Consider the following 27,472-nt stretch of genomic DNA (forward strand, 5'->3'; position numbering starts at 1 on the left):
AGTGTGTGTGGAGAGCACCCATAATTGGGGTATTTATAGGATTGGGCTACTCACCCTATACCAAAGATTCAGGAGAAATCCAAGGGCCTTCCTGTTCTTCCTGTTTCACTATGAAATCTCCCTAGGGTTTCTGTCGTCTGGGGTAGTATGCAGGCATGATTCTGGGTACATGAAAAGTGGACCCTGAGAACTGAACTACTACACAGTTTAAGCAACTATTCCTGATGGATTGTTGCACTGGAGCAGGACAGTTCCATGCAGCATTGGTCGCATACCTCTGTGCCATTGTATCAGCAGAGATGGCTGCAAGGAATATAAACTGGGCATCTTGCAAAGAAGATGCCTGCCTATCACTTTGGAAGCTCAAGAGAGGAAATGTGTATTCTTGAGAGTAGGTGATTTGTCTCCAGTTTAAATCCTGAATAAATTAGTGTGCTCCAGGAATAAAATATTAGGGAAACACACCTTAGGCTCAAGTATTTTGTCACCAAAAACTGAGGATGAAAGCTAAGGATTAAGGGTGCACAAGTATTTTGTACACAATATATGACATGCCCCTTACAGCTGGAAAACAGCACACAGTGAGAATATTTTATTTCCATCCCTAAAACAATTTACAATAACAAATTTAACACAACAAATATATAAATCATTACAATCCTGTAATCCAAAATGCATATAAACTTTCCTGCACCATATCTCTGTATTATTAATTTAGGAGCAGCCCAGATATGAAGTGCCTTATTAGACACTATGAAGTGTCTAATAAAAATGAAGGTTCATATCACCAATGCAGGGTGTAATTTGTGCTTTAGGCTGCAATCCTAACCACATCTACTCTGAAGTAAGTTCCATTAAGTTCAATTTGACTCACAGGTACATGGTCTTAGAATTGCAGCCTATTATTTTAGTTCTCTGTATGCTAGAAAAGCATTCCATGTTAGAAGGAATTCTTCAGGATGAGTAAGACTCACTAATTTGATCTGAGAGCTTATCCAGGAGGAGCAACTTCCTCACTTTCTGTGGCCATTGAGTCATTGGTGAAATGGCAAGTATTTGGGACTAGACACAAATGTTTGTGTGCTTTTTAGTTTCACATGCTATAAGTGTTGAATTAACCAGCTCTACCAAATGTCATTTTGGCCACAGCTCTTTTACCGTAGATAAGCTACCACTTGACTTAGCCCCTGGAAGGTTAAATGTATTTTAAGTACAGTCCACTAATCTTAAAATGGCACCTTAACATCTCTACCAAGTGAAGTCACTTGTTCTTGAATATACTGTGTTTCCATCATTCCGTCCTGGTAACCAGGGCTACCCTTAAATGAATAACCCATTATCTGTTCCACCCACCCCAGGAAAGTATCCACTGTATAAGGATTACCTTGAAAATCCAGTAATCCGTTCTTAAGCAACGTTAATTTTGCTATGTCTCTAGCAAGGTGAGATCATACTGAATTTTCCATTTTCACTGGTTTTCTACACGTAGATATGCAAGCTTCCTCAGCCGGGCACCAGCTTTCAATATACTATAAAGTCTGGTATCCACTCTATTGGTGGTTCCCAAATTCTTTGTTCCATGGAAATTCTTTGCTCCACTTGAAAACGGCCAAGGGTCTTGGCAGACCGCTCCCCCCCCCTATTGTAGCAAGTGTAATGTAGTGTGCTAGATGCTGTATGCTTTTCCATTGTTTTAACAGAACAACTGCAGACCACCTGAACAAAGCTCACAGACCCTTGGTGGTCTGTAGACCACAGTTTAACAACCCCTGTACTAGATTTACCATTGGTCTGTTCCAATTTTTCTGCTCTACTAGCCTATATACTGAGACTGAAATACTGGCCTAACATTCCAACCATGCAAAAGTCGGAGATTTCTTCAGACTCACACCTCTATCCAGACAAGTAGGAGGCATGACCGTAGTTCAAGGGCAAAAGCTCTCTGGGAGGATGCAGAGAGCACGGCTGATGAGAGATGTGGTCTAGAAAGAGTCTTAAGGCCTGACAGACTTGAGGCTTCCCACTCCTGATCTAAGCAGAACTGGGTTATGTTTTTTGCCCAAAACAAGACCACCCTTTAAATTTCTGATATCCAAATGCTCTGGCTAATCGTTGGTAAGGAAAGAATGGCTTGTCACAGTTTTCTCCCTTGTTTAAAAGTGGACTTGGAGGCGTATCCCACACGGTTGGAGTGTGAGGAGCTCCCAAAGAACAGATTTGAAAGGTCCTTGGGATGCACATTCTTCAGTATGTTAGGACATCCTGGGGCACCACTTTCATCAGGATCTGCAATTTTACTGTGATGGAATCTAGACAAATGCAACAAGGAAATCAGAGGAAAAGTTTAGTTTGGGAGAGGCATCGTTTGGTGTTCTTCAGTGACAACAGAAAACTCTGGCTGCTTCACACATCAGATATATCGTGGTCCACATTGTGAACCTGCTATTCCCTATGAAGTGTGAGAGAAGCTATCTGGTTTCATTTCCTGTTTACATGCAACTAAAATTATTAGCATGCCTCTTGGTAGTTAACAGGGCAGAGCCGTACACTATACAGATAGGTATATATACTTGCTAAACATTTGTGAAGTAGTCTTGAGGAAGGCCTTCCTGAAGATTTCTTCTCCAGTCTCTACCAAGTTCATTCGAACTAGACATATTCTTAACATTTCCTGTGGTTGAGCTCTAAGCAGTATTATACATGCATTGATTTATCTTCTTCGTATCTTCTTCGTGTCTTCATAAAGCAAGTACAGTGCTTTTTGGGTCCTTATATGTGTGACAAGGGGAAGTCGTCAATCACAGCCAATGCGACAGGCCCAATTTACTGTGGAGGACTGTGCATATTATCACAATGATTTATTAACTTTATATACCATCCTGCATCCAAAGATCTCAGGGCGGTTTGTTGTTATGGTGTGTATTTTTGTGGTTTTTATACTGTAAACCACCCTGTGATCTTTGGATGAAGGGTGGTATAAAAATTTAATAAATGATAATAATCGGAGTACCAGCTTAATTTCAGGGAGAAGTTTCACATATGATTGTTGTCCGTCCTAAACTGAGCATAGTTTCTGCTGCACAGATGTTGGCATTTGGAGTTCTATAGTCTATAAAAGGACAGAGGGAGCTTCGTCCCCAACTCTTTGGAGATGCAGAACTCCTCTTGACAGCTTGTGAGCCACAAACAGTGTCATGTGCCACGTGTGAAATCGGGCCTCATTTACGCTAATTTTGAAGCTTCCCTTTCACAGTTCTGAGCTACCATAGCTGAGGCCATACTTACTGAACATGGATGTGAAGCAGCCTGGGATCCTAGTCTTCTGCACCACCAGATAGTAGACGGGCAAGCCAGACAGAGTCACAGCACAGCCAATGCTGGTGTTCACAGGATCGGAATACAGGGATGTCCCCACGATGCAGAAACAGGCTATTGTGAACACTAGTGGGAAAAACAAAGGCACCTAAAGGAAAAAGGGTCAAATCAGAAAATAAAGTTCTGCATGAAGCATAAATGCAAAAAAGAAACATGTTTTGTTTTTTGTTTTTTTTTAAATGATATTTATTAAGATTTTCAAAAATACAGAAAGTAAAGATTAAAGTACATCCGAAACCTTATTTTCATACATCCACTTTCCGGGACTCCCCCCTTCCCCCACCCCTACCATATTCCCCTTTCATATTGTTGGCTCCACAAGCTCTCAGTTCTAATTGAAACTTAATTTGTTTAGACCATTATTCGAATTTAAAATTTATACACTCCTCATCAATACCCTTAATAAAAGACAAAAGTTCTCTCCCCAGGGCCCACCCCATTTTCATTCCACAATTTCCCTTTTTTTAATGATAAGGACACCCCACACAATAGAAATATAAGAAATAAGAAATAAAAAGTATAATAGATGAAAAAGAGCCAATTCAAAAAAAAAAAAGTTGACAAGCCTTTGGATTTTAGTTCTCCCCCCCCTGTCCCCGGTTTAATTTCCCCCTGACCACCAAACCATGTTATCCGCCTGGAATTCTTAAAGTCCATAAATCACCTATTTCCCCCAACTCCTTGCTGGCTTTTTCTTTTTATAGTTATTTTTTAAGACATTTTAACTTCAGATCTTTAATAAAACTCCCCCCATTGTTCTTTCCAAGTTGTAGTCCAGTTTCCTCTTGTTCCGCTGCTGAAACGTTCTAATTCAGAAGTTTAGTAACTCTGCAGGGATTATTGTTATTCAGGAACAAAAACTTGCGTTCAGTCCCTTCCTTTCTTCAATAGAAAATTCTATTGTCTCCTTTAGCTGAACACCCTGTAGACAAAATATTATTTCCGTTTTGCAGCTTTCCCAGAAGATAACCAGTCCTGTAAAATTCCAATGGTATTTTTCCACTTACGACCATCTTTGTAATGTCCCGAAACTCCTCTAGGGGGATTGTTGTAACTTTGTTTTCTCTAGTCCAAAAGTCCGATTGTTATCCATGTTTTCGCCATTTTGTATCCAAGTTTTAACGAGTTATAGCAAATTGTAACAAATTTAACCAGCAAAGTTCTCATAATAAAATCCTCTCTGCTTTCCGACTTTGACAGCTACTTTGACAGCTGTCAAAATCTCCGACTCTTTTCACCAGGCTCTCTCTTCAATCACCCCGGTTCCCAGGGGGGGGGGTTACGTTTCCCTTCTCCCTCAATTCTTCCTCCAGCACAGTTCTTGTAGTTCCCCATCGTGGAATTCTTAGTTTTTATCAGCAATACAAATCTTTTTGGACCTTGGTTTCCCCGTCCTTGTTTTGGAAGGTTTACAGTAGGGAGGGGGACTGACTTCCTTTTTGGATCCCCCCCCCGCTCGTGTCCAATCCGAAAAAAAATTCTTTTTTTTCTCCTTTTGAACCCGGTTTCCAAATTACTCACGGGTTGTTGTTAAGAAGTCCGAATTTTCAATGGAAGAAGTCAGCGCTCTCCGCCGGATGGCATGCGGCTTCGCTCAGCAGGGATAGCAGAGGACTCAAAGCACCACGCTTCTCCCCGGCACCCGATCCGTAGCCTTTAAAAAGGCTCCTTCACGAGTCGGGAGGGCGCTAGCGGTGCCAGCCGAGTCTCCATGTCCACGGCCCCCGTGGCCGTGGTTTTTAAGGGTCCCCGCATCGCCGGTGCGGTAGGACCCAAGAAACATGTTTTGAACATGGAGAAGAGTAGTATATTTAATCTGAGAGATGGAAAGGACCGTAACTCATCCCTATACAAAGCACTTAAAAACAACAACAATGCTCTTAACAATGTCTCCATCCTCTAGTTTTAATAAAGTGCAGGGAAAGGAGCTGGTTTAGGGTTTCTTTATGGCTTCTTCCCAAATACTGGCATGTTATGATGGCATTTTTCTCCCCTTCTCCTATTTTTGACTTCTAATGGATCCGTTCTTGTTCAGTTAGTAGCCTGTGAGCAAGGTCACACACTGCTTCTGCTTATGTAACACAATATGGCCGCCCAGCAATAAAATTCCCCTAAGCAGCTTATAAAATAATGGCTTCAGACATACTTCATTGTGACTTGCTTTCCTTAACCATGGTTAAGCATTACATTACATACATGGTTAAGCATTGACCATATAAGAGGTAGTTAAAGATTAGCTGCAAATGGATATCAAAACATGGGCACCCCATCTTCATTAAGCAAATTGTGGTTAAGGCAGTTTCCCCATCTCTGCTTACAAGATGAAAAATGGGTCTTGTATCGGGTAATCCTCCCTGGGGTCAAGGCTTAGTCTGGCAGATAAAACCATGGTTTCAGTATACATTTGAGATCTTACAGGGTGAGAGCAACAAACCACTTGAGCATTATTTTTGAGCTGGGCCAATATGTTTGGATTTTTGTGCTCTTTAGCTAGGTAAAAGATAGAAGCGCAGATTTACCCTTCCCTGTATCCACTATCTTTAGTCTTCTTACCTTAAAGGGTCTTGGCAGTTCTGGATGCCGATAACGATGTATCATGAGCCCCAGGGTGGCAAGTCCTATGAAGAACCAGCGTGAAAAGCTATAGAAGTTCAACAGCCCATAGAGGTCACCAATGGACACCATCAAGTAGATCAATGGCAACTGCAGATGGAGAAAAATGGCAGTGTTGGAAATATGTCAGTAGAATACAAAACCACTTTTCCAAGCTCCTTTTAGGTTTTCCTTGTGACTAATTACTGTCCATTATTACTGAGCAGAATTATGGGAACGTTTTCAGTTGATGAAACCTGATGGTGGACTTGGCCCTGAAACTCCCAACTAGTACAAAATTGCTGATGGCCGACAGCCTGTAACATGTCTGTTGAAACATCCACACCAGCTGCCCACATGCTACCAGCCCAGGTTCAAGGGTCTTGTGTTAATATTCAAAACCCTAAACCCCAGATACCTTAAGGCAGTGCTTCTCAAACTTGGCAGTGTTTCTTTAAATAGTTAAAACAAAAGCAACAACACAATAACCCCCTCCTCCCACAAACACGTTTAAAAGTATCAATCAGTCTTATGAAGCAAAAAGATACAAATACAAAATACAAATAGACTAGGCTTGCCACATGTCAGGAAAATTCCTGACATGTCCTGGTTTTTCAGGTGTAAAAATGGCTTGGGGGGGGACTTTGTCAGGGAAAACCCAGATGTATTGCAATGGAATGGAAAAAGCAACTGAAATAGCTCAAAAAGCTCAAAATCAATATTTTGGGGTCAGGCTTCCCAAAAAAGCTCTTCTGAAGGGAAGTTCTTCAGTTTTGGGTGGTTTCCTAAAAGCTCAACAACTTTGAAGGTATCAGGAATTTTACTTTTTGAAATATGGCAACCCTAAAATAGAAATGTAACACTTCAGAACAATATAAAATGACCCCAGCTAAACTCAGGCATTCTTATTGAAAATATAGTGACAATTCATTTATCCATCTGTCTTCTTTCAGTAGCTAACAAGCATCCTTTAAGTACGCCAAGGATGCGATAAAGCGTTACCTGCCCAAAGATGGAGGCTAAAACCAGGGTCTTAATATGGTATGGCCAATTTGTTTCAAACATGGAAACTGAGAACGTTCTACCTTTATGGACTTTGTGTACATGCAGTGCCTGACACTGCCTATCATTTAAGAAACATGCCTAATACATTTAATTCTCCCCCCTTTCAAATTACACATCATCAGCCTTCCAGGGGCAAAATCCCCCCCAGGCCCATACACTGCATTTTATGTCCAACCACACACTAAAGCAAACCTTTAAGCTCTTACCATTAGTATCAAGGCTGGAAGAGGAGTGTGTCTTTCAAGGTGTATCATTGAAAAGAGAGCTGGCCACTGTCCTTCCCGGGCAGCTGCAAACAACATCCTGTGGAAGAAAACCAGTTGATCACACATTGAATTCCACTCCCTTTTTTTGCTATGCTTACTGGAGGTTTGTTAAACACTCCTTTCGTTAAAAGAAAACATTTCTTTCCCCCCCTTAGAAATCATAAAGTGTTAGGGATATCACATACTCTAGGAAAAGAGAACCCCACAACAGCAGCATTGCACCTGGTAAATTTGGAGAAGACTTCGTTTTTATTTATATTCCTATCACTGAAATGTAAGCGTTATTCAAACTTGTTCTCTAGCTTCCACCACTCGCTGTCCACTGACTGGTTTTTTAAGAAAAGTTCTTTGTGAAATATCAGCTCGCAAAAAATGGCTGTCGTTATTGAAGTGAATTATGCTGAGTTCAATTTGTCACGTCGGGGAACAAATGCTCTTTAAACTATACCAATGCACTTGACTTTTCCCCCTTTCTATATAGGCATTATTCCTAAGGTGTGAGGAAAAATATTTTTCTTATAGCCTAGGTTTGTGCTGTGTTTCTTTAGCCACAACTTCCCAGCATTTGGAAATTATTTCTACATAGGTTTGTGAAATGGAGATAAGAACTGGAATTTCTGTACAAAAGGCAGATTTTGGGGGGAAATGGCTGCTTTCTGTATTAATCCCTAAACTAGCATTTTGGTAGAAGGGAGACACTGACAAGATAAGGAACTTTGAACAGTTTCTTGTAACAAGGACATTTGCTTTGAAATGGGCAAGCCCTTACCTTGAAGCAGCAAAGATTCCTCCATTCAAAGCACCAAAACATGAGAGAGCTACAAGTATTGGAATCACAGAGGAAATGCTCTTGAAAGCTTTATCAGCAAAACTCTGGAAGAAAACCAAGACAGCCTTATCAGTAAGGCCAACCAACAGTATCATAGGGTACCATTCTTTGAATTCTGTAGAACCTTCCATTATGTCATACAGTAAACAAAGGCAGTGTAGTGTAGTGGTTAGAATGTCTGACTAGAGCCTGGGAAACTACAGTTCAAATTCACAGTGAGCCATGTGAGCCAGTCGCTGCCTCTCACCCTAATCTACCTCACAGGGTTGTTGCGGCGGTTAAATAAGGAGCTGGAGAACAATCTAGGCCACTTGAGCTTCTGGGAGGAAAAGGAGGGATACTGGCTGGCAATATCAACCCTGCTGTGTGGGAATCCCTTGCAGATGACTGCAGCGCCTGGAGACAGACAGGTTGTGTATCCACAGCAGTGACCAGAGGAGGAATGACCGCTGGAAGGAGCACAGAGAACACACACTGCATCTGCAGCAGAACAACTGTATGCCTTCGCCTGCCCCTGCTGCAACAAAACATGTCTCTATCATATCAGTCCCAAAGCAGCCGCAGACGGCGCTTTAACTCTCCAGCAGTTTGACCTCACCCCCAAAGTGCACACCTCCATTGTCTCCAGAGACAGACAGATGTCAACAACATCAGCAAATAAATAAAAAAGCAAAAACTGGGCCAGCCCAGGGTGGGAGAGAGAAATATATATGACAAAAGTGACAAATGACAAAAGTCGTTCTCGGGGAGCCAGGCGCTCATTGCATTGAATACACAACTTCTGTCCAACAGGAAGGTACGGTAGTTGTGCATGTCACTAGACAGTGCAAAACATTTGAAAGCTGTCACAGCCCTGCGGCCAGCAGAGGCCACCTGTGAAATAAGTCAAAACTAGAAGAGGTCAGCACATCAGCCGAAAAGGCCTACCCAAATTTGTGTCCAGACAGTTGAAGGACAATACATAAATTGCTGCTTTATGCTGAATAAAGGTACCGTATACTGATCTGGAGAGAATAAAAAATCTAGGAGTACTCTGTATTCTGTCTGGTTTGCTCATTTATAGGTGCACAATTTAAAGATTCTTCCTCAAACAAATGTTGTTTAGCAAAGCATGTATGTTTCCTCTTCACTGCTCATGGAAACAGATGTCTGCCCTAGGAATTTACAATCTGTTGCTTAAATTTATGTCCAATAGGCCTTCTAGACCATCTCCCTTCTCCTCTGCCCCCCTGGTAACATTGGTCTAAAAATACAGATAGCACACAAGTTGCCACACTCACCACAGCTACTGCGTCAGAGTTGAGAATCTCATGTGGTGTCAGGACTGCGTAGTAAGACACATTGGTAAGGATGTAACACCCTGTAACAACGGCCAAGGACACTATTACAGCGAGTGGGATATTCCTGAAGAAGAAAAACAGCCTCTCTTATACACAGTTCCATTTTAGAGACAGATTTCCCTTGACCCTGTGGTCACCCACCTTCAATAATGTAGAAGGCATTTGCAAAAATAGGAAAATAAAGACAGTCAGGAATTTTATTTGGTCCACATTTCAAGGTGCCTTCTCTCTTCCCACCCCACATTTTCTATCCTGTAAGCTAGAGCCAAATATGACAAGACCTGCCAAAGATGTAGAGATGAAAACAGGGACACTTGAATATCTCTTCTCAAGGAACAGGCTACTTTGGGGAGCCTGATGACCTCCCTGATCCCTGTATATGCTAGATGGCTATGTGTTGCTTGCATCATATTTCTTTATGTATCTGTATGTATAAATATGTCTTTTTCAAGATAGCGATAGCTTAGCCACTGTGATTCATGTACTGTGGGTCACTCTGTCCTTGAGGTTAGTTAGGAAGATGCAGGGAGTGTCTCACTTATTATTATTATTATTATTATTATTATTATTATTACTCCTACTCTCTGATGAGAACCAACTTCATCCTTTCCCATTCAAATGAGAAGGAGTTCCCTTTCGTGTTTGCTCCCACCTCTGAGTCTATTATATATATTTTCAAAAACTTTTTTTTTTGCTACCTGGATTTCCCCAGCTACTCTGGGCGGCTTCCAGCACATATAGAAACATAATAAAGAAAATAACAAACTCTAAAAAAAGAATAGCAAACCCTAACAAGCCCCTCCCCCTCTTTTTATCCAAACTGCCTCATGTATTGAACATGGCTGTTGAAGGAACTGCACTGACGGTTAACTAGCGATCCAGGTGTTGCTAATGTATAAAGCTGGAGCAACTCAGGGCTGGCTGACCATTTCCCTCTGTACAGACTCAGGTGATCACTGAGATCTACTGTGGAGATTTTGCCGATACTGACACAACCTGCATTGCTTAATCTGAAAGCCGGACGGAAGTGGGGCTCCCACTGTCTGTGATTCAGGAGGCACTGAATGGTGGATGCTTCTGATGTTTACTGAAAACTCACCTGCTTGCTAAGACTTTCCCTGACCTTTAGCTTTAGCTGAATTGGTGGATGTTGCAGCTGACATCTGTGCTACTGCTTCTTTGAATGGACAGGAACATCGGAAGCTGCCTTATACTGAGTCAGACTATTGACCCCTCTAGCAGAGTATTAGCTACACAGACTGGCAGCAACTTCCCAGGATTTCAGACAGGAGATTCCCCATTGGCATCTGGTTGGTTGCTGTGAGAACATGAGGCTGAACTAGATGGGGTTTTGGCCTGTTTCAGCAAGATCTTCTCATGCCAGTTTACTCAGTCTTTTCTAAACTCTTCCTGAGGTCAACTCTGATTGGATTCTCCTCTTTGGGGCATTGCTAAAGAGACTCTGCCTCCTAACATTTGCTCTGTTGGTCTGCTTCTCCCTCAGATGCTCTCAATTATTTTGGAAACACATGTTTCATACACCGGAAAAGAACGGAACCCATCCACCCCCCGTTTGCTCACCGTTTTGGATTTACAATTTCCTCTGTTACAAAGCTTATATAGAACCTGAAATAAGAAATCAAGTGTCACAAGGTCAACATATGTGTGTTTTCTTTTTTAACCCCCCCCCAACCCCAGTAATAACGAATCCTGCTATATTAACTTCACTTTGCGAAAGTATTTTTCTTTCCATGTATACATATATTGTATGTCTGTAATAACAATAGATAGATAAAAATGCACAACAGACTTTTTGAAAACAGCTATGGAATCTTACAAAACAGCATCAAAATTACCAAAGGGAATGAGCTGTGAAGCACGATCACCTCAGTAATTCACAAAAGAAATGAACAAAGGGAGATGACACTGTGAGTTATATCCCAAGCCTACAACAGATATTTGGTGCAGACTAGATAGATAAATATTATCTGCAATCCAGGATTGTACCAGCACTGGAGTAAAGTACAGATTGATTTATTTATTGCTTAATTTGCATTTTCTTTCTGACATTTGAGCAAACAGTAGAAAGCTCTGTTAGAATTTCAAAGGCTTACCAGCCTCCATAGGCAAACATCCCAGAGTAAAAAGCAAGAGGCAGCTTTTCGAGTGTCAGCGAAGTTGTGTTAAAGCTGTCCTGGAAATTTTCATAGTGGCCTGAAAAACAATGAGAACAGGAATATACATCAGCGGACACCATCCTAGATCAGAAGCATTTTCCATTGTGCCCAGCCAGATAAGAGCATAAGGAGAACTGGCTGGATCAGGCCATGTATCGTTGTTGCTGTTTCTGCAAAACATGCAGAAGTTCAACAGGTGCAGACTCCTCCAGCATGGAGCTGTAGTGGGGGAGAAATGGTACCCAAGGTATCTACAGATGCTGTGGATGCATCTTCTCTGCCTTAGGGCTTCAACTGGCTACTATGGGTGAACTGTTGGGAACCAAGACCTGGAACACGCCCGGACATTGTTTGATTAGCAGAGTAGAAGAACCTTGGCAGGTGCATGGATTCAAAAAATAAAATAAAATACACAGACAGCAGGAAAAAATTCTTTAAGGAGAGATATACTAAGGCATAAATTGTGCAGTTTGTTGCTAGCTCCCTAGCAAGGCAAAGCTCAGCTCATTTAGAGCAAAACCAGTTTCAGCAGAAAAATTACACCACACGAATATAAAATGCAAAATGAAAGTAAAGCATAGAAGTCAGAAGAAGAAACTGCTCACTGAATGGCCTTGGAACTAATCTAAGACACACAGCATGAAAAACAACAGCTGCGCTTCGAGCACTTTGAAAAGTTGAAGACCCGCTAGAATGTTCTAGCAGAGAGGTTTTCAACCTGTCTGAGTCTGCAGTTCCCTTGACCAACTACATTCTTTCTGCGGCACCCCAGTGGGGCTCAGGAGCCCAGTTATATCACCATTTGCCTTTTTCAAACGCCCTCCCTTGTGCAGTGTTCCCTCAGCCTCCTCTCCTTGGGAATCCTCTGGGCAGCCGCAGCTGCTGTCCCTGGTCTTTGAGCTACCCACCCTGCCCCAAAGAGAGATGCCTCCTCACACTGCCCCATAGGGGCCTGGAAAGCACCCCCTGGCCAGCCCCAGAGACACCATTTGCCTGGGGAGTTTGTGGTCAGAGCTGCTGCAACAAACATCTGTGCAAGCCTATGGGAGGCAGAGACAGGAGAGGGCCTCAGAGGAGAGAGGGAAGGAAAGAGGGACAGAGGCCAGTGTTGCCTGCGGCACCCCTGACCACCATTCAAGCCACCCCAGGGTGCCACTGAACACTGGTTGAAAACCACTGTTCTAGCATATTCCAGCTTTTACTGGCAGTTTCTGCACACATAAAACTTCACACCTTGACATGAACAGGGAGCCCTTTTTCAGCTTAAAGGTTACTTTCCCTTGTGGGGACTTTTCCAGGGGCCACAGGCCTGGGGTGCATGGGGCCAGAGGCCAAAGGGAGTGGAGAAATGGATGTGATGCTCATTCTTCTACAGTATAAATCAGAGGCACAGGCACACATCTCATCAGCCAGGCCTGCAAGAGGCACCGTCTGAATGATGCACCCCACGCAGCCAAGGGCAGGGGCATGGCCTAGGGAATGTCGCTCGATAGGCAGGTGCGTTACCCCACCTGTCAAAGTTGGCTTGCAGAGATAAAACGATTCCCCACCCTTGGCCTAGGAAGAGTCCCAGGGGCTTACTAGAGATGCCTGAAAGACCACATCCGCCACCTAGGCCTGAGATCACTTCTGTATCCTGGGGTGAGAAAGGGAGCAGAGTGCCTACTTTGTAGGCTGTATGTAGAGCTTGGCCCTCAGTAGAACCATGGATGCGTAAAAGCTACCTGGGGCTCAAGTGGGATAGCTCAGTTGGTAGAGCATGAGACTCTTAATCTCAGGGTGGTGAGTTTGAGCCCCACATTGGGCAAAATTCCTGCGTTGCAGGAGGTTGAACTAGAGTTGGTCCCTTCCAACTCTACAATTCTATGAGTCTGGAAAAGTACCCCACACAGAAAAAAAGGTAAAGGACCCCTGGACGGTTCCATCCAGTCAAAGGCGACTATGGGGTTGTAGTGCTCATCTCGCTTTTCAGGCCGAGGGAACTGGCGTTTGTCCACAGACAGCTTTCTGGGTCATGTGGCCAGCATGACTAAACTGCTTCTGGTGCAATGGGACACCGTGACAGAAACCAGAGTGCACGGAAGTGCCGTTTACCTTCCTGCTGCAGTGGTACCTATTTATCTGCTTGCACTGGTGTGCTTTCAAACTGCTAGGTTGGCAGAAGCTGAGACAGAGCAATGGGAGCTCACCCAGTCTTGGGGATTCGAACCACCAACCTTCTGATAGGCAAGCCCAAGAGGCTCAGTGGTTTAGACCACAGTGCCACCAGTGTCCCTATCCCACACAGAATTCTGTTATCAAACCTACTGTTGTTTCCTAGCAAGTCTCTCTCACCACCTCCATCTTTCCTATTTCTTTGCCACTGCCGGTTTCCGCCCCTTCTGATGCCCCTTTCTCATTTCACGCCATGTAGGAGGGTTCTGGCCAGTCTTACCATTTCCCAGAGCCATCATCCCAGGAACGATGATCAGACCAACCGTGACCATCTTGAGGGCTGTGAGGAATGTCTGTATGTTGGCAGACCAGCTCACACTCCAGCAGTTGAGGACTATGACTAGGGCTGGAAAGGAGGAGAGAGATGTGACGTGTAAATAGAAAAATGGAAAACGCATAAATATTTTTTAGGAAAAAGAAAGAAAGAAAAAGGAGGAGAGAGAAATCACCATGAATGGCTGCGACTGCGATGCTTGTGCTTTTGGAACAGCTAGCGAGTGTTGACTTTTTGCTGACATTAAAAAAACAGAACCAGAAATGCTTCTGTGTCATAACAGCCCATGGAGATGGAAATACTGCTTCTCCAGCAAGCTTACTTACTAAAAGTGCTGATCATTAGAAAAAACCCCACAAGCTTGATGGGGCTTTCTGATAGGACTCCAGCATGACTGGCAGAAATGTCAATAAATCCCTGTTGCCGGATCTCTGCAGCAGGTGCCTTCTGTGCCAACTTTTAAATGCCTGCTGAAAACTCTTAAATTCTGCCAGACCTGTGCAGGCAATTAAGAATACATCTTTCCACAATGGCTAATCAATGTCTATTTTCAACAACACACACAGACACAGAAGAGAGAGAGAGAGAGAGAGAGAGAGAGAGAGAGAGTTTTTACTGTATGGTTTTGGGTATTTTTGTTTTAAATTGCTCTGATATTTTTAAAAATGAGACAGCAGCCTCTCAATATTTTTAAAAAATAAATAAAGCAAAGCTGCACCTGCATTTCTGCTGGTCACGTAGCGTAAAGGCCGAGGAGCCCTATAAGGAAGGAGTTTACAACTGTTTGCGTGAAGCTTTCAAACATGCAAGAGCACTGCTGTTTCTAAATATTGCCAGTGAGTGGTGTTTTGTTTTGTTTTTTAACTAGCTGGCTTTTAAATAGCTTTTAACTGTGGTTTTGAAAAGCCCTTTCCTTTGCCAACTGGCTGACAGCATCAAACAAAAAGAAAACCAGCTTCTGTTCATTTACAAACTGCCTTGGATATATCAAGCAAACTTTTTAAAGACAGCAGGAAGAAATCTCTCAGCATTTCATGGATGGCCTGTGAGAACTAAGGCTGCCATCCTAAGCCCACTTACCTGAGTTTAAGCCCCACTAAATTCAGTAGGAATGACTTTTGAGTAGACAAGGTTAGGATTGTGAATTGAGGAGAACTTATCATACGGCACTGGGAACCTCTTTTCTTAGTATAGAGCAGGAGTAGCAAATGTGGTGCCCTCCAAACATTCTGGATCCCGATTCCCAGCCACCCTAGTCAGCATGGCTAATGGGAATGGATGATGGGAACTGTAGTCCAACAACATATGGACTACTAAGAGTGAACTGAGATGCAGCTATTGGGAATGAAAGGCAGTTTCTCAATGAGGCTAAGTAAGGGATTAAAGTGGGGGTAGCCAGCTGATGTGGTGCCTTCTAGAAGTTTGAGAGACTACAACTCCCATCATCCCTGAGTATTGGCCATGCTGGCAGGGGCTGGTGGGAGTCCAGTGGCATCTGGAGGGCACTGTGTTGGCTACTGCTGGGTTAAAGCAATCAAGCTCTGAGAATGCACCAACCATAGTGCATGAAGGTTTTAATGTCTGATGTTTCATTGTGTTTTTTTTATATTCTGTTGGAAGAAGCCCAGAGTGGCTGGGGCAACCAAGTGATGGGCAGGGTAAAATCAATCAAATTATTATTATTATTATTATTATTATTATTATTATTATTGGTACTGGCCTCAGCAGCACAGTCTGATAAATGCCAATTGTGGAGATGCAAAAGTGAGGGTATTAAAAATATATCTCATTATCTCTTACAAACATTTAGGGAAGGATTCTTGACCCATAATAAAAACAAGTATTATAAGCTATGAAGATTTGCTTTATTTGTGAACTTTCTCGGCACATTTATGATATTTTGCTGTGGAAATATCTGCAAATGTACAAGAGGCAGTGAGAAATGTAGTAATATTTGGCAGGTACATTTAGGAAACCTAGACAGCATCTTAAAAAGCAGAGACATCACCTTGCCAACAAAGGTCCGTATAGTTAAAGCTATGGTTTTCCCAGTAGTGATGTATGGAAGTGAGAGCTGGACCATAAAGAAGGCTGATCACCAAAGAATTGATGCTTTTGAATTATGGTGCTGGAGAAGACTCTTAAGAGTCCCATGGACTGCAAGAAGATCAAACCTATCCATTCTGAAGGAAATCAGCCCTGAGTGGTCACTGGAAGGACAGATCCTGAAGCTGAGGGTCCAATACTTTGGCCACCTCATGAGAAGAGAAGACTCCCTGGAAAAGACCCTGATGTTGGGAAAGATGGAGGGCACAAGGAGAAGGGGACGACAGAGGACGAGATGGTTGGACAGTGTTCTCGAAGCTACCAGCATGTGGTTGACTAAACTGCGGGAGGCAGTGGAAGACAGGAGTGCCTGGCGTGCTCTGGTCCATGGGGTCACGAAGAGTCGGACACGACTAAACGACTAAACAACAACAACATCATCATTTAGGATTAACTTGCAACCTTATATATTTAGTTCTCTTTGGTACTCACTGATTCCTGTGGTGGTGATCAGTTTCACAGCCAAAGGAGGGACGTTACATGGGGCGAAGAAAGGCTCGATTAAGTACCGACCAAATGCCAAGGACACCACAGCCATATTTGCAGGTCTGGAAAATGAAACAATGGCAAAAACATTTATTTTATTTTGGTCTTTTCTCTGGCAACTTTGTCTCCCTCTCACCTATGTTTTCTGTCTGCTCCTGTTGATGTCTGCTCTTCTAAAACAACCACAAATGAAGACATTCAGACATTCTTCCAAAGCATGGACTGAGGACTGTGAAGAAATTTCTGACAAACTTTCTGACATTAAGAGCTGTCTGATAGGGGAATGACTACAGTGGTACCTCAGGTTAATAACTTACTGTAATTTGTTCTGGAGGTCCGTTCTTAACCTGAAACTGTTCTTAACCTGAGGTACCACTTTAGCTAATGGGGCCTCCCGCTGCCGCCGCACGATTTCTGTTCTCATCCTGAGGTAAAGTTCTTAACCCGAGGTACTATTTCTGGGTTAGCGGAGTCTGTAACCTGAAGCGTCTGTAACTTGAGGTACCACTGTACCTCAGAATGTGGTGGACTCTCCTTCATGGAAGGAGGTTGGATAGCCATCTGTCTGGGATTGTTTCGCTGTGATTCCTGCCTTGCAGGAGGTTGGACTAGATGACCATTGGTCCCTCTCCAACTCTACAATTCCAGGATCCGAATGAGAAGCTGTGAGACTCCCTTTCTGCCAAGTGCAAGGGTAGGCAATTACAGTCTTTCATTTCTAAACTGCAGGAAACAAAAATAATAATAATGCAATCTTATCCAAATCAGACAGGCCACAGGTTGCCCTCAGGCCAGGACCCCAGCCATGGTTAGGGATTCTGATTTCAGGGCAAACCATAGACCAAAACCATTTTCTTTCAATAGCCCGCCACCATTTCATTTGAACTGTTGAACTAATGTTGCTTTGGAGACCAGGGGAGAGAATGGTGGTCCAACCACCAAAATAAGAACCCAGGTTTTTCCTCAGTATGCCCGAGATGCCCCATGGTATTATGGGAAAAGCAAAAGGCTGGTGAGGCTGATGAAAGAATGCCCTGGTGCTGCTGCCCACCATGGGGGGCGGGGAAGATACTTGTTGTGTTTGTTGATGGTGTGCTGCCCCCAATCCTGACAGTGGATTTTGCACTGCTCTGAAAAGTGATGGGAAATGAAGCCCCACTCCAAGTGGTAAGGGGTTGGGTTTCATTTCTCCGTTCTACATTTGGCCCATAGTATTCACTGGGGAGCTTTCAGCTTGGTTCTTCATACAGTCCTGGGTAGACAGGGGAAATGCACGGGATGGAGCAAAAGGCCTTGAAATGTGGTGATCAGAGCCTCACCAACATCCCGCTAGGATTGTTTTCAAAGCCTTTTGATGGCCATTGGCCAGTCTTTTACAATAGGCTCCATCAACTCCCCCTCTGGTATGAGGTAGAATGATTTCCCCAGCTCCCAACCCCGCTTTCTCCTCTAAATTCTGCAGCATTTGTGACAACACACGCAAAACAAACACAAAAGGGAACAAGCTTTGAACGGATGGGCCTGACCTTGGTGGGGTGGTCGATGAGTGTGTGTGTGTGTATTCTTGTATTTGCACTGAAATAGGGTAGTGGGCCCATGTGTTTGCATTGCTCTGTCCTGCTGCTGCAAGCGGTGAGATCCCTCTCCTCAGGGAAAGCAGCTCCCAGATGTTCTGCGGCAGACGGCTCTGTTTATCTAGTAGCTATCTGGTATTGGTGGAGGGGCAGATCATATATCAAACTGATTTCTATAGAACAAGACCTTTTGTTGTGGCTGCTGCAAAAAAGTACAGTGGTGGTCTTCTTACTGGAAGAAAATATTCATCTATCTCATGTCATGACTGAAAGAAAGGCTGTGTGTGCATGTTTGTGTGTGTGTGTTGTTTTTATTCTCCCATAGGGCTTTCTCTATTATTTCATTCATTCTCTCCCCCCCCCCATCTCTTTCTTAGATTCCTTTCCCTCTCCCCTCCCTCTTAACGTCTTTGCAGCCATTTGTTAGATCTCAGTGGTGCTGCATCCACCAGCTGGCTGCTTTTAAAAACACAGCTGGAACAGTGCCCCTGTTGAGAGATTTAAAGAGACACAAAACTCCCAGTAAAACCCCCTCCGTCTCTCCGGAGAACCTCCCCCTTCTCACACAACAATGGGAAGTTGAGGCTGCCCTTACCGGATCATAACAAATTCCGCCCATAATCTTAGAAAAGCAGGCAGTGGCCCAAGTGTCTCTAGCAGGTAAATGTAATGACCGCCGGATTTGGTGATACATGTTCCAAGATCTGCATAGGACAGGGCTCCTAGAAAGAAAATGTTTAAAATGTAAACCCTGTGTGCATTTCTTATCATCACCATCACCCTTATCTGATGAGTAATATCCCTAATTCTAAGCACATTGATATGAAATTCAGTTGGACTAAAATAAGTTGGACTGGTACCAATGGAAGGATATTTAGAACTGAGATGCATAATCATCATCATCATCAGTAGTAGTAGTAGTAGTAATGGTAATTTCCATTCTTTTGTCCGGTTCTCATTCAAAGGAGCCCCCACTTTTTATCTTCACAATAATCCTGGTTGGGTTGATAGATGATGAATGTCCCACTGTCACCCAGTGGCTGCATGGCCAAACTGGGATTCAAACCTCCCCAGATGGCAGTGGAGGACTTCAGGATCTCAAATTTCAGCAGCATCCTGGACAACACCAATATTGAGCATCCCCCACTTTTCTGTAGGGCCCCCCGAGGTTCTGCATGCAGTACGACTGAACCAGTCACACTCCCCTAAATCTGCCTCTGCACATGGGCCTCTCTCCAATAAATTTCTAGCCCACTTTTTTATTAAAAGGAAAAAAAAAACATGTTTCTTAGCAACATAAAAGCGATTATAAAATACAACTAACCAACCCCCATAAAAATATAATGAGAACAAAAAGATTAATACGAAAAGGCAAACCGGGTAAAAGGCAAACCGAGTTCTAGCGTGTAACCTTCCCACAACAGACAGTTCCAAACCAATTGCAAGAATAAAGTATGGTAGAAAATACATAAGCATATTAAAAATATAATCAACGTAAACACATCCAATCACTGGTGCTACCCAAATGCCCGGGAAAATCAACATCTTTGCTTGGTACCAAAATGTTGACAAAGTTCATTCATACCAGTCGGGCCTTCCATGGGAGAGAGTTGCATAGATGGGGAGCTACTTCAGAAGAAGCTCGTTCTCTTCTTGTGACTCAAAGAAGAGCCTCAGATGATGATCTCAGGGTTCGGTTCCTATGCGGGCAGGTGGTCCTTTAGAGGTCCCAAGCCATAAAAAACCAGCACTTTGAAATGAACCCAGTACAAATTGGCAGCCTTTGTGGTCAGGCCAGATCCAGTGTTATATGTTCATGCCGTCTTGAGCCTGTTAACAATTGAGCTTCTGCATTTTGCACTAGTTGTAGTTTCTGAACCATCTTCAAAGGCAGCCCCACACACAACACATTGCAGTAGTCTAACCTGGAGGTTGCCAGAGTATTGACAACTGAAACCAGGCTATCCTCCATCCAGACATTTAATAGTAATAGTAATAATAGTAATAGTAACAGCAATAATGCAATTCTCCAGTCAAGTAATGCGTACAAAAAATGCATATACTAAGGTAAAGTGTGCACAAAAATGGATATATTTGTGGAAATAGCATACAAAAGTGCATTGTATTAGGGGAAATATACATAATAAAATATGCTTTGCCCAAAAAATATGTGCATTGCACAACATTGCATACAGAATTGTGTATATTAAGGAAAATTTCACACTAAAATGTGGATGAAATTTCATGAGGACTATTTTAAAAAATAAATAAATCACAAACTGATGTGGAAATGTGGAGAACTGAATTTAATATTGGGGTGTGTGTGTATGATTCTCCCACTGTCCTCCACAGAAGCCCATTTTGAGGTTCCATCATCCCCAAGAGGACACACCCTAAGTTGTTATACCGCAATTGCCACACGCTGGGGTGGGAGAGGAGGCTTTCCCCCTTTATGATTGTTAGAATTCCTGCTCCATGATTGCAGTCATGGGATTTTTGTCTATCACATGAGGGTGTATGTGAAAAAGGAAATTAAACCACCAAGCAGCCAAACAACTCACCAAATAGTGATAGGATCCCACAAGCCAGCCACACCAGTAAGGAGACCCCCACGTTGCCTGAGTTTTGCAAGACTCCTTTGGGGGAAATGAAGATGCCGCTGCCCACCATGGTGCCCACCCCCAAGGCAATGACGCGGGTGAGGGTGATCTTCCTCCTGAGGAAAACGGCCTCCTTCACCTCTGCCGGTGCTTTGCTTCTCCTGCAAACTCCCATGCCTTATTCTGTGTCCCTGCTGAACCACAGGAAGTCCCCGTATGAAGCACAACTTGAGTTCCTTTCCGGACCCCTGCGTCGCGGCTCAGTTCTCTTCTCATTCAGTCTCTCGCTCTCTCTTTGCTTAGCAGGCAGAGTACAGGTTGTCTGGGAAGACTTTGGAATAACAGGAGCATGAAGTAAACAAATATTTAAACAAAAATATCAGGTGGGAGGGGAAACGGGTGCCCAAATCCCACGAAACGGAAGTCTGCTGCAGGGCTTTGTCCACAGCTAGTAATACGTGGCGTGGTGCAAGTCCAATTCCTGGCTTTTCACACAAACAGTTTGTTTTTGATCAGGATGTGCTCCACTTGGTTTAACAGTATGTACAAGCTCCAGTCCTAACCATGGATATTGTCTCCATGTCTGGTGGATGACGTGAGCTTTTTAAGGAAGAAATGTCAACCAACGGTGGGCCCAATGGCCAAAAAGGTGGTTTCTGCATGTGCTGCAGAGGGAAGCGAGGGGCAGATGGGTTTGTCAACCTCGGAAGGGAGTCCATCTAGGAGAAAGAAAACTGTGATCCTAAACCCCCTCTGCTTTCCAGGATATCTTGAGGAGAAGGCTAAGGAGTAAACCCTACACAAATCCAGAACAGAGTCCCTAAGATGGCGCCTTGTAGGCCTCCTTCTGGCAACTCCTGCAGCTAAGCTGGTGTCAAACACATTACTCTGCTTTCCTTTGGACCACATCAGCAAGGCTGAGAGGGGGATGTTTTCATCTGGGCAACCCAGGACTTCCATACACACTGCCCAGGCTTGTGCCCCCAGGAAATCACTTCAGTGCTGTTAACACTGTGGTTTGACTTCACTCCTGGAAGTGCACTCCATTGTATCTTGAGGCAGATGGATGCCAACAATTTACAAATACATGCCCTCCAACATTTCTCCGATGAAAATAGGGACGTCCCATTCCATAACGATAATTTTACTATTTATACTCCACACATCTTACTGGGTTGCCCCAGCCACTCTGGGCAGCTTCCAACATATATAAAAACATAATAAAACATTAAAAAAAACTTCCCTATACAGGATTGCCTTCAGACGGCTCGGCAGTCAAATAACTCCATATCCTCCACCATTTCTCCAATGAAAATAGGGACGTCCTAAGGAAAAGTGGGATCAAATCAGAAACCGGGAGAACTTCTCTAAATGAGGGATGTCCCTGGAAAACAGGGACACTTGGAGGGTCTGCAAATACATACTTAAGTGATGCCTTCATGCATCTGATAAAAGTGGGCAGCTCTGACTCCTGAAAGTCAATGTCCAGTATATTTGTTAGTCTTTGGTGATTTTATGATGAAATTAACACAACGCCCTGCCTCCCGCCATGAGTTTGAACAGTCTGTAAAAAATTGTGAGAGGGTAACAAGGTAACCCTACCTATTCAATGATTATTGCAGTGAGGACTGGCGGGGGGAGGCTCTGGAAAGGTGGGGAAGCAAATAGTGTTTTCTCCATATGTCGGAAAACATTATTCACCCCAAAGGAGTGGGATTTTGCAAGGCTGACCTGTCCTATTGTGCTAAGTGATGGAGAAAGGAAGGGGATGTTTATCGGCTGCCCTCCCGGAGATCATATTAGTTCCTGCGGCACGCAATGCGAGGACTTTTCTCTTAGCATGCGTAGCCGCTAATGGGGTTATTGGTCCTCAAGCAATTTAATCCTTTATTAAACCCAATTAGCATCAGTGGCCTCCTGTGGCATCAAATTCCACCGTCTGCATATCATGCAGGTTTCATGCCTGCGCCGTGTGCTCCTCTACTTACACCCCTTCCCTTTTTGTTTGCTCTAAGGGCATCTGTCGGTGATGATAACAAACAAAAAGCAACAAAGAAGGCTCGAGGGCAAGAGGCGGAGAAGGAGTCCCAAAATAAATACAGAGAGGGAGAGGGGCCTGCTGGGAATATGGATGTCTAAGCCCATCAGAGAAATGGGACACAGTTATTCTAGTTGCCAAGAGAGTGTTTACTCTCCCAAAGTCGACTCCTGAAACACGGCAAAGGCAGACAAAATGTCTGTCTCATCCATTGCCTCAGTGATAAAATGCAGGCCTTATGTACAAAGCAAGACAATAAAACAAAAACCCATCAAGTCTAATAGGGCCGCGTTCATAGACCTTTTAGATGACTGGAGTTAAACGGGCCGCCCCTATCATTAGGCAGAGTGAGATGGTCAGATCAAGTGGCTGGCTCTGGGTGACATGAAAGAGGCAGAAAAGCATTAGCTTTTCAATTTGTTATCACATGGTGAAAACTAGTTGTACTCAGAGTAGACACTCTGAAATGAATGAAGGTAAGCAACCACTCCTGTTCTTACTGCCAGAAATTCAGAGAGGTACTCTGATTCAGGTACCAAAATAACACTATAATTATTCTTATATTATGAATTTTATATCGAGTAGAAAAAGACAAAATATCAAAATATTCCTGCATTGCAGGGAGTTGGTGACTTGATGACTGGGGTCCCTTCCAATTCCACGATTCTATGATAATAAAAAACCTTCTTGTTGCCTCCTATGCCAACCAGGTGAATGCAGGCAATTCAGAATACAGCCTTCTACAATGGTTAATTAACCACAATGGCTAACTGATGTCTGTTTTTAAGTTTATAATGGGTTTTATTGTATGGTTTTAAAGATTTATTGCTGTAAACCTCTTCGCTATGACACAGTGGTATGCAATTTTTTAAATATAAATAAATATACACAAATAATAGTTTGAAAGATAGACAAGTAAACATGCAAAAGGTTCCAGACTGGTGCATAAAAAGCCATGTGAGCATCATTGCTGGTGTAAGACATACTACATGTATGTACCACATACAGAGGCAGTATGTACCACATACCACATACAGAGCACCATGCCTTTGGGTGTGGGAAATGCATTTGTTCTGCCTCAGGCAGGGAAAGGGCTGTAGCCTAGTGGCATAATGCCAAGATCCAAATTTGGGGCAAGTACTCTTAGGTGAGAAAACCCCAGCAAAATGTTTAAAATCACAAGATACGTAGCAAAGCAAAGCGTGGAAATAACAGCTGCTATACCTTTAAAAATGCCCTTCCAAGTTCCAAGACCACATGTTTGGCAAGTTAAAAATGGTTTACTTACAAACTCTCCAAAGGTCATATTCATGTGTTTTGCCATGCAGCATTCAGAAAAAGTTGCACAGGTAGTAAAACTTAACTTAGTTCCTAGATTATTGGTATAGGAGCTCAAGAGTTGCTGGCAAGACCCATGCAGTTGAGCTGAAGTTTCTCGGGTAGATTGGAGGGAACCATGGGCTTGATTACCTATTTCCTCCCAAGGTAAGGGAAGTGACATAGCTAAGCCTGGCAGGATAGTTTACTCTATTGTATTAACCCCTTCATGCATGAATTAGACTGCTTTATCCCTCAATTACTTTCTTCCTTTACCTTCTGTCTTTGTTTGTATCAGATTTCTTAATATAACAAACAGTTGGGACCATGTGAATTAGAGACAGAAACAAATCTGGTTAATCAAATAATGATTTTTTTCAGGCAATGAAACGGGGAGAATATTGTTAAGAGCATAAAAAGAGCACTGCTGGATCAGACCAAAGGCCAGCATTTTGTTCCCACAGTGGTGAACCAGATGCCTATGGGAAGCCCACAAGAAGCAGATGAGGCTGTTGAGCATAATTGGCTTAATTGACACTGAAATGAAAATGCATGTGTCTTGATGAAGGTTTAAAATGGAAAATGGCTAAATGTGTATTGCTAACATTGGTGGTTTTTCACAGCAGGTTTCTAAAGGACTCTGAGCTGTACCTAGTTAATGATTAGCTGTTTATTGTTTCCCTACTCTATGCTGAGAGTGAACCTTAGATCAGGTGACAAAGGTACTGAGTTGCAAACTCGCCATCTTGAAAGCTGTGGTGTTTTTAAGTCTTCCTGGCCACAGGGAACAGAAAACATAAACATAGCTTTCAAGGAAAAGATCTCTAGAAAAATGGATGTAGTTGAAGAGAGAGAGAGACCTTTGCTTATCGGTCTGTTTGGATTATTTCGTATTTTCTAAGATGCCGAGCCTGTTCTGGACAGCACAATACATTTTGATTTTATCTTTGATGCTTATGTTCTGTTTTTAAAGAGTTCTGCAAGTAAAAGTCTGACTAATATTTTTATGGGCCCAAACAATGGTTTCTTCCAAAAGGAGTCAGTTCTTATGCTTCCAGTCGCTTCAAACTGTGCAATACTGATATCTGCAACATGGGCCAATACAGTTGTTGCTTTCCGGCAACTGATATTCAGAGCCATACCACCTCCAATACCAGAAGCAAGATTATAGAACAAACATTGAAATGTTTTCAGTTCATTTCATGCTGTTCTGTATTATATAAGATGTTTCTGCTTTGCAGATTTTATAACCCTCAGGGTGAAGGATTTGAGAAGAGGCCAGGGTTGAAATCTAAATAGAAAGGTTTTTTTTTTAAAAAAAAGTCCTTCTGACCTTCTGACCATGATCTGGTTATCTGGGGGAAGGTTGTTTCCAGAATGGAAAGACAACTCTTGCATTCTTTAAACAAAATTTAACTGAAAAGACCTTTCACATTTGCACACAAATACCCCAAATAGATGTGTTATTGATTTCCCCCTCCCCTCTTCTTGGTCCATGTCCCAAAGGCCTGAAACTTTGTTTGCCTTTTGGTAAAGAATCTGGACTTCCCCCAGAGAGTTTATTGGAAAATTATAAATCTGTCAGGTTCTTCTGCTCCAAATAATAATTTTAAAAGGAATTGAGTCCAACTACATATTGCAGAGTTATGTGTGTCTTACCCCCATTTTAAAAAACTGAAAAGCAGCCTGGGGAGGGAGAAGGATTTTTAAAAAAACAAAAACAAAAAACCATTGCCTTTTCTGCCATTTGTTTGCTTAAAATCAGCGCCCCCCCCCCCCCGCCTCACCCTCACAAACTGCTTTCCCACATGCGTGGAACAGTTACGGGGTTCTCTGTATCTTTTTCCCTCACAAAGAGAAAAACTGTTGGGTGGTGGAAACACAGACAAACAAACGGTAGGAAGGGAAGGGGTTAAGCAGGACCTCACTTCCTGCTATTTTCCTTTCCAAAGCAGCCTCAGAGGCTGCTTTTAAATTTATTTATTTATTTAAAAAACACATACAACAGAAACTTACAAAATTGTGTGTAGCAAGAAATAGCCATGGCATATATGTATACTGGCAAATCCTGCAACAAGAATTCCACCATGAAATTCCCTCTCTCTCCTATCCCCCAATTGCATAATGCATATAACATATTACATTCAATACAGAATGTAAACATGAATTGAAAGTGGAGACACCGTATGTACTTTTATGTGTTAGTTTGTTACACAAGGAAGCCTTTAATAAAAACTACGGTAATTAAAGTTTGGCGTCCGTGTACCACGCTTCATCCGTAGATCTCAGGGCAGTTCAAAGCACCTTGACCACTGGCCAGGGCTGTGTTTACCCGGGGGTGCAGGGGGTCCTGTGAACTCTGGGGGGGGGGGCGGCAAATGCATACTGGTCCCTCTTGATCTGTAGCCCCTCTCTGTTGCTCTCGATTCCCCCTCCCCAAAAAAGCTCAACAACTCCCCCCCCCAGAAAAGGGAGCACTGAGTGGATCTTTGCTAAAGACAGCTCTGCCACTGACCTAAGCAAAGATATCAAAGCGGTGCACCTTACATGAGCTATTCCTCACAAATAAAAGCATGCACAGTGAGAGAAAAGAACATTGCTGTAGTTGCTGTCCTAAGAAGTCAAAGCGACCGGTACTAAGAGCCATAATCATTGCAGAATCCAGCAAGGCAGGGCCAGACAGAGCTGAGGAGAGCAATCAAATGGACATTAATTTGACAAGCAACTGACTTTCAGCCCAGCCACTACCAAAGCCAGGGCTGGAGAGCCTCCAGCCTGTGGGCCATATTTAGCCTGCCAAGACTCTCCATTTGGCCTCCCAAATGGAACCTCAACATGTGCCATTCACAATAGCTGACCTTTGGTGACGAATGATTACAGCCCTCATACTGATCTGGTCTTCAGTTTTCTAGGTATTTTCTTCAGAAAATTAAAGAGATCGTTGTTTTCTTTTGAGAAGAGATTGAGGCGGGGGGGGGGGGAGTTAAGTCATTGTAGCAAGGCGACAGCGGAGGGAAATGGTAGGTGCTAGAAGGGAATTATTCTAGACCCACGTAGCTGGCAGCGCTGCTGCATGTTGCTAACTAATTTCATGGCTCTTTGCCTCAATTTCATCACCTATCAATCAAACGAGAAAATAGTATTTATCTATCCTTCACAAAGCTCCGTTCGTTAATGTTTGTGAAGTTCTCTAAAGGATGAATGCTCTGGAGTGCAGGA

The 27,472-nt window shown here is 43.1% G+C and overlaps 1 protein-coding gene across 1 annotated transcript; it reads right to left on the minus strand.

Moving 5' to 3' along the window:
• Nucleotides 1-620: 620 nt before the first annotated feature.
• On the minus strand, nt 621-21,351 carry LOC308457348 (cystine/glutamate transporter-like). The gene is made up of 12 exons (XM_080971102.1): nt 20,860-21,351; nt 18,894-19,020; nt 16,671-16,786; nt 14,079-14,204; nt 11,582-11,681; nt 11,049-11,093; nt 9,408-9,531; nt 8,068-8,171; nt 7,239-7,335; nt 5,929-6,078; nt 3,286-3,463; nt 621-2,309 (listed from the first exon to the last, which is right to left on the minus strand). The coding sequence occupies exons 1-12, from the start codon at nt 21,071-21,073 to the stop codon at nt 2,245-2,247; spliced, it is 1,446 nt and encodes a 481-aa protein (XP_080827228.1). The 5' UTR covers nt 21,074-21,351; the 3' UTR covers nt 621-2,244.
• Between the last annotated feature and the right edge of the window lie 6,121 nt (nt 21,352-27,472).

This window comes from Podarcis pityusensis (genome assembly GCF_964106645.2).
Source record: "Podarcis pityusensis genome assembly, chromosome: 10".
Taxonomy (NCBI): domain Eukaryota; kingdom Metazoa; phylum Chordata; class Lepidosauria; order Squamata; family Lacertidae; genus Podarcis; species Podarcis pityusensis.